This window comes from Dreissena polymorpha, unplaced genomic scaffold, assembly GCF_020536995.1.
Source record: "Dreissena polymorpha isolate Duluth1 unplaced genomic scaffold, UMN_Dpol_1.0 chrUn095, whole genome shotgun sequence".
NCBI lineage: Eukaryota > Metazoa > Mollusca > Bivalvia > Myida > Dreissenidae > Dreissena > Dreissena polymorpha.
Window position 1 is genome coordinate 79,462 of NW_026273409.1, and position 8,625 is coordinate 88,086.

At 34.1% G+C, this 8,625-nt stretch overlaps 1 protein-coding gene across 1 annotated transcript; it reads left to right on the forward strand.

Moving 5' to 3' along the window:
• Positions 1-5,869: 5,869 nt before the first annotated feature.
• On the forward strand, positions 5,870-8,347 carry LOC127864067 (uncharacterized). Its single transcript, XM_052403751.1, has 5 exons — positions 5,870-6,195; positions 6,414-6,531; positions 6,780-6,952; positions 7,485-7,632; positions 8,057-8,347. The coding sequence occupies exons 1-5, from the start codon at positions 6,185-6,187 to the stop codon at positions 8,345-8,347; spliced, it is 741 nt and encodes a 246-aa protein (XP_052259711.1). The 5' UTR covers positions 5,870-6,184.
• The last annotated feature ends 278 nt before the right edge of the window (positions 8,348-8,625 follow it).

Sequence of the window (8,625 nt, forward strand, 5' to 3'; positions counted from 1 at the left end):
ATGTAGATGTCGTTTTGTATATGTTTTCCTATATTTGCAATAAAGTCCTTTGCCTTTGAAGAGTTTCATTATTCCTAAGTATATTTGTACCAGAGACAACAAAAAGGACGCACAATTAATTCATATGAGCGGATTGTACAACACTAATGTTTTAAAAGTAATACTGTTTTATATATAGTAACATTGTATACATATGGATACGTATAACACATACAAGTGTACATTACAGATTTGAGTAGCACTCAATATATTAGACATTAACATTTGTTATGTGATGTCAATCAAATGTTAAATTTAAATTCGTTCTCGTTGATGTGATAATTGTATCCTTTCAATTGATGGTGATATCCTTGTCCATAGGTATTTGGAAATCGATGGCTTCCAACTTCACACCGAGCAGAGTGTACAGCAATACATTCATGTTTTAACACATTGTATACATTTCACCATCAAAAGTTTTAGATAACACTATTAAATATAAAGTTTCGATACTAACGCGTCATTGGATCACTTAAACGGCAAAAATTTCATGACTAAATCATATACAAAACCAAAAACAAGGTATACCTGAATTTGACGAAAACAATGTGCTGATGTATTGAAAGGGGCGCAATTCAAATAAGACGGGCGACTTAATCAGCTGAAGTTGTATGCCGTAACCGTTTCTTTCGTGTATATATGAATATAAAGAAGTAAAACTCCTGTTGCTGGAGTAGTATTGAGTTCTCATTATACACACTAAGTTGGTCCTTCATTTAAGGCAAGGCAAGTGACCAATTGCCCAAACAGCACAAAACAGCACAATACAAAACAACATACATAACACATAAATGAATAAAGCTGGGGTCACCGCCTTGGAACGGTCAATGCAAAGCATTGGGGGTTTAAACCGGTTTTAGAGCGCTCAACCTCAAACTTGTCCTAGCAATATTTATGATACATTTAAGTGTCAATAAAATTTTACCTCAAAGCATTGTAACTCAAATTAAACAATAATAAAAGGGAAGGAAAACGCATTCAATTACCATTTAATTACTCAATGGTAGGAAAGAGACCAGATCAACAGAGCTACAACTTTTTGAGGAACGATGAAATGAAACTGCGAACAAGTGTCAACTACATTCCTTCTTTATAGAAAAAGATTAAGGAATATAGCATCATAGAGTTAATCATTCAGATCATCATCGCGCAAATACAGGAAGAAGCAGCAATGATGGGTGTAAAAGTTCCATATTACATTGCTTGGTTGTTTATGTGACTGCAAACAAAAAAATAAAAATAAAACAAGATACGCCTGTCAGAGAGAAAATAAAATGAAAATAGAACGCTATAAACCCAATGACCTATGCATGTAGATTACAACTGTGAAAGTTGGTCCAATGACTTATTAAGGGGTGTATACAGATATGAGTTAAAGATTATCCAGTGCGAATGCACAATAGAACCATTGTCTTGTAAAAACCTGCAGCCACAGGAAACAACTTCACGCTGATTTATGCCATGTGCTTAAGACTAGCGCCCGCGGTGTTTATGATATTGATGAAATTGTAAAAATTAAGGTTAACTTTTTGGCATTCAGTCCTGTTTTTATAGTTATGTGTCGTTATATTTTTTATATTTATTTATTTACGCATGTTAAAATTGCGTTATAGACAGACGCCCCTGAAATCTATGATTCGATATACGATGTGATTCGAAATGTAGGGTTCATGCAGATTTGTTCATACGACACAAAAACACAATTATGTTCAACAAGGAAAAATGCCCATAATATCACTTTAATTATTCCAAATTTTAAGAGGATAAAGATATAGTGAATCGAAAACCAACAAACACGTGTTTTTTAAGTACGTTAGTATCATATTTTTTGTTAAAAACGAGTTAATCAAATTGAATAGTTTTATATAAACATTTTCTTTAACATATTTTAATTTGCGAATACGTTTCAAAACATCTAAATACAATGATGAATGGGAAATTCCATTAGTTAAATGCCATTTTAAAGAAACATTAATCATTGATATTTATACCGGATACAATACAAAACACTGCATTCCAATCGGACGAATAATGGGAACTGGCGAGTATTTATCGCACAACTCTTTACGAGGAAAAACGCGTGATACCTGTGTAGTAATTCCAGTAAGAGTAAAAGTGCTAATAAAGTAAAAAGTTCATTCTCACCCCAAAGCAAATTTCGTTTTTAAACAAATGTAGCTTTCTTGAAAAAAGATGCTAATTATGAATGATTAATGCAAAAGTTTTCTTAACAATTTTGGGAATGACGCCCGGCCCATTTGGGTCTGAAGAACTCACGTCGTTTTGACTTAAATTGGGAAATTTTAATACTGTATTGCTGATTTGCTAACTGTACAATTGAGAATAACATGGAGAGTCCATAGTTTTCTTTGTAACATTTTTGAATCATAGCATAGTCTGCATAGAGCTGGATTAGGGGATTGACCGACATTTCGAATAATAGAAAAAATCTACTTTTACAGTATGATATATGAATTACAGGCAGTCATTTAGGAAATAAAACAAACGTGTTGAGATTCGAAACGGGACCGGATATCGACCAAAATAAAAAACAACAACAACAACACTGCCACATAATTAATTTTGGCGCGTATGAAGTTTTAGAAGTTAAGACTAACTATTCTTGTAATTTACTAGTTATGGTGTTTATTAATGTTTTCTGTCAAACGATACTCGTTAATTTTAATAATATACTTTATGTTTTAATTCAAAGGATGTTGAAATGTACCCGCCTACCAAAAGCATCGTACAAACATAAGTACCATAAGTCTGAATAAACTATCTTTATCCCATTTTCAACGCGACATTGACGGTTTAACACCTTATGGAATATACTAGCATGTATTCAACCTTGTGGGATATACCTGTGGCGTGCAAGGACTACTTTTTACTTTACCACTGAATGATTTTTCATAAGAAATAAAGTCGAGAAAACTTTAGCTTCAACATTATACGACCTTCAACCTTTAAATCTAGTCATATGACATAACTTTTCGCCATCCGTATAATCAATCAGCTTATTGATGGCGTCATAAAATGACATACTTTTTGAGTCATTTTCCCCAAAATGTATTTGACGATTTATTATAAACGCGACTTATTTCACATGTACATGTACTGTAGATCTATATCGACATATTTGAATTGTCAATTTATCACATTTTCCTTATTTCGTGTGATGTGCATTGTTTATAATCCATGCATATACTTTTGACATTTAAGAATGTACAACAAGCCATACAAAATATCGCACAATTCATAAATAATCTGCAATATTTGCCTTCCGATTTAATTCACGTTAGGCATAGAGCTGTGTAAAGTATAAGATGGTAAAAATAGAACCACACTGGAATTCGGAACGTCCCATTTTGTACACGGCTATTATCCACTAATTTATATGTTGTGTAATGGAATGTTTTCCATTCTTTGTGTATTTTTATATTTAATTATTTTCTTGTACAATAAGGGCATTTACCATGGACAAATAAAACACTGTACAAGTTTAAACATAATTATGTTTGTAGGCAGAAATCTGCAAATGCAACCGAGTTTACCAACGGCTATTATTTGATAAACTGCTCCGGTTTATTATAATGCACATAGAGTACATGACGTAGCGTGTGACGAAGAAGAAAGTTTATTGAGTTCTTAAACTCATTTGAATATAGTGATACTAAGGATGGCATAAGGGTGTTTATTTAACTATGCTAAAATATTTAGTAAAGACCCTATGCACAAAATCGTTAATTATTGAGTTAAATGGATTATTAGATGGATTTAAAGGGTAATTAAAGGTAAGATACTAGTTCGAACGTGCTTTGATTTTTGTTTGTACTTTTGTCGTTCCCTGTTCTCGGGGAAATAATTTTAGCATGGGCGCCATTGATGCATCGGATCACACACGGCATACCCATAACATTATATAAAAACACGTTCTGCGCGTCCTTATATTCGTCGTCCGAAGTCGGACAGCGTATTTTAAGTCAAATAAAGTGTCAGTCGCTGCAATTATCTGTTTACTCGTCGAAATTGTCAAGGTCTTCGATGGTGTACATGTATGTTGACATCGACATCATTTTGTCAGGAGAAATCGCCGCCATATTGGAATTTGATCATTTTCTTTCGAAAATAAAATGGATTATAGTAAAGTAAAATGTGTTACAAATCGCATACTGCGTAAAATTGAATCGAGGCATATGGTGATATTTTTACTTGTTTTACAGTTTGTGTGTGAAGTTTTTTAAGACTATTTTGCGTACCAGAACAAATACATTTATATCACTACGCACGGTTACATCGTTATATTTTAAGCGCTTTATAGACTGAAGTAAAATTATTGTTAAGGTTATTAGATCTATTTATGTTAAATGTCACGTTGAAAAAAATCAAATGGGATAAATAGAATACTAGGATTAGCGTTGAATACAGAGAAGTTTATGCTGCTCGGCTCGAACACCCGGCGTTCTAAGCCTCGCAACATAAACTTCTCTGTATTCAACGCAAAACTAGTATTCTCTATATCTGTCTGTCTAACCAAAAGTTTGGGAAAAATTAATACATAATCATAAAAAAAATATGTGTATCATCATAATTAGTAAAATGCCTTTATCGTATTATCCTTTGTTATATATGTGTTACGAAACTGCGCAAACACAAAACAGTCAGCATTTTTACATTTTTTACTCACTGAATTGCTTGTATGTGCATTAAGTCACCACTATTATTTATTATGCAAGTTTATATCTATATATATAGCGGAGTTTTACCCTACCAGCAAGTGTAAAAGTACATGTTTCGTATTGAATAGGGCTGCAACGGGTACCCGAAATATCCGATGATATCGGATCCAACTTCAGATTCGCGGGTACGGATCCACCCCTGGAATTTTCGGTTCCGGATATTTATTTTCATAGTTGAATGTAACCTAGCGCTGTTTTCACGAGTACTATTTTTTATGGAGACTGGTTATGTTTATTAAACAAACGATACGTACAATTATCGATATTTATTGACGTTTGACAGTCAAATAGCAGTTCATGCGAGATCCTTCGGCTTTTATTGTAAAAAGTACCGATTTTCGCGAACAATCGAACATGTCGGAGAGGAAAATCTTCGCATGTGGATTGTCCTCCCCAGTATGGGAGCATTTCGGATTCTATATGAAAACAGAAAATGGCATTGAAGTTCTGGACAAATCAAGTGCTATTTGTAAAATATGCAAGGTATCTCTAGTGTATAGAACAGGCACTACGTCAAATCTGAAAAAAACACATCGAATCACGTCATTCCCACATAAAGTAAAAACCTACAGGTACGTCAGGTAGTGTTGATTCTGTTGAAACGCCTAGTCCATCTCAACCCAAGAAAGCAATTAATCTGCAAACCTTAAGTGATTTCCTGAATAGAAAAAGAAAGAGCAATGAGGCCTATCATGCAAGCTCACAAAGGGCTAAGGATATATCAAGATCTATTGGAATCTTCATTGCCAAAGATTTGCGACCCTTAAGTATTGTTGAAAATCCTGGATTTCTTCAACTGATTAATTGTCTTGATCCAAACTATGTGGTCCCTAGTCGAACATACTTCACGAACAATGTGTTGCATGACATATTCTCTGAACTGACCACAATGTTGAAGGAAAAAATAAGCTGTTCTTGTGCAGTAAGTCTTACCACTGATGGTTGGACCAGTCGCGCCACAGTAAGCTACACAACAATAACTTTGCACGTCATTGACAAGAATTTTCAATCTGGATTCATATGTCCTACAAACTCGTCCATTGACAATAAGTCACACTGCTGAAAATCTGTCAAATGAATTGGAATTGGCACTTGATGAGTGGAAATTGAGAAAATTTGTCAACTTAGCCATTACAACTGACAATGCTGCGAATATAGTCAACGCAGTTAAACTCACAGGCTTGAAACATATAAGGTGTCTAGCCCATGTGTTAAACTTGTGTGTCAACAAAGGCCTTAAATGCGAGAATGTAACAGGACTGTTGAAAAAAGTTCGTAGAATAGTAGCATTTTTCCACCGGAGCAGTACAGCTGCAGCACGTCTTGAGTCAGCAGCTAAAGCATTGTGCATAAAATCCCACAAACTCATCCAAGATGTGGAAACAAGGTGGAATTCTACTTTTGACATGCTTGAAAGGTAAAATGTTTTAAAAATAAACATAAACCTCTTCTAAATGTTTCTTAATTTTAAATCATGTTTTGCATGTTTAAAACTCAAATTAAAAAAGGCACTTTCCAGAGACATAAACTACGTTTCCCAGACATCATTTTCATTTCTAAAATAATTTCCAAAATAGTATTTATATTTGCTCACAGTGAGTTTTCAACTAACATAGAACATAGAAAATGTTACAGATATACAGAGCAAAAAGATGCTGTGGAAGCCACATTGAAGAGCAAAGATCTGAAGTTCAAAGACGTTGAAAGTATTCCTACGACTGAGGAGGGAAAACTGATTGATGAGCTTGTGCATGTATGTTAAAATTGTAGTGTTTTCTCATCGAGCTTGTTTTTCTTTCTGAATATATTATGTAGTATTTAATATATTTTATTGAGTATCTCTTATAAGTTCTGGTATTAAAATGCAATGATATATATTCTTCTTAAAATCATAATATTTTTATATGAACAATATTTTTCACAAAATGTTTTTTTACGGTTTATTGAAAATAAAGTACTAGTATGTTCTATAATCATATTGTGCGGAATGATTTTTTTCAGCTTCTGGGTCCATTCAAGACAGCTACAGAAGAACTCAGCACATCAACACATCAAACTATCTCCCTCGTGTACAACGTAAAGAAGCTGCTTCTTCACCAACTTCACCCCACAGCCCAAGATAGCCACGTCATTGCTGAGATGAAGAATGCCATGCGCGCAGACCTTAAACCAAGGTGAGAATACAAATTACTTCTGAACAATTATTGAAAACCTGTATAACCTTAAGCCTCTATTACAAAGTTCATTTTTACATTTAATTAGTTTAAAGATATTTATTTGTGCACAATTGCATCGAAAGCCTTAAGCTTATTGAGACACTCTTGATTCCGTTTCCTGGGAAGAACCAGTACTTGGCGTCTACGGATGAGATAATAAGAACGCTCCACGAGTAAGGATCAAACCCAAGAACTCCTATGGCTAAGCGGACACCATATCCACTTCACCACCAGGACCTTGTTACACTTAATTATAATTGCTCGTACTAATTATTAATTAATTGTCTTAAACACAGCTGATTGAATTCATAAATGATAGATGTGATTGTAGATATAATTATTATATATAATCATTTTAAAGGAAATACCCAACTGTTAAAAACATGATCATTTATCGTCTCATTTTGTTTAAACAATATGGACATCTTAGATTCATTTTCTTGCAAAACTTCCGTCTGTTGACTGTCATTTAAATCATACATATTCAAAGGTATGCTGATTCGGAACCCTTCTTGATCGAGTGTACCATGCTATATCCGAGGCTCAAGACGACCACTTTCCCATCAGAGATCGAGAAGGAGGAGACGTTGAAGGTCATCAAAGAACAAATGACCTCAATTATCAATGATGATGCAAGGGTAAAGCAATTGGCCCATTTTGAATAAGTTTTTTGAAGTCTGAATTATTCTCTTTGTTTCAGAGAAGCTGTTAGTACCTCTAATTATCGTATACATATTCAACTCCCATTAAGTTTTAGCCAATTGTTCTTCTGACTTGATTAATGTTTCTTGAGTTTCATAAATTCTGTAATAATCCTTTACCAAGTTGTAGAATGTAGGGATATTAGAACTGCCATGATGTCAGTGTACTTATCTGTGACAAAATTGTTAATTCATTTTTTTGCTATTGCTTGCATGAAACAGATCTTATGATATTTAGTTTTTATTTATATTTCATTTCTTCATTTTTGTCTTCTGATGAACCTCTTTTAGATCATCTGCAAGAACAAAACAAATTCATTAATTTTATTTTGCTCATGATCAGAATTATTCTGTGTGTCAGGTTCCTGACATCTTGGTTGAACGAGAAGATGAGAACAACAACAGCAGCATGGCCTGCAATGCAACTGACACCATGGACACGTGTAAAAACCAGAGCAGCAGACACAGTTTGGGGTTAGGCGATATGTTGAACTCTTTTATCACAAAGAATGTCCCACCTTCAAAAAATGATATAATTGATGCAAAAGTCAAAAGCTACATGTCCGAACCCATCCTGGAGTATAAGGAGGACCCCCTAAAATGGTGGAGAGAAAAGCAGAAGACATCCCGTACTGGCACAGGTAGCAGCTAGTTATCTTGTTATGCAAGGAACATCCGTACCAAGTTAGAGGATCTTCTCAACAGCTGGGGACTTAGTCAGTGCGCACAGGGCCTGCCTAGACCCAGAAAATGTGGACATGTTAATTTTTGTTAAAACCAACATCAAAATGATCGAATAGTGAAAGTGTATGTTAAAGTGCAAAATATTAATTGAATAAGTTTTAAGGTTTAGTTTTACTTTGACATTGTTACAATGTGTTACACTGTTAAACAAATGTTTTTTGTTAATAAATGTTTAATGTTTAATGA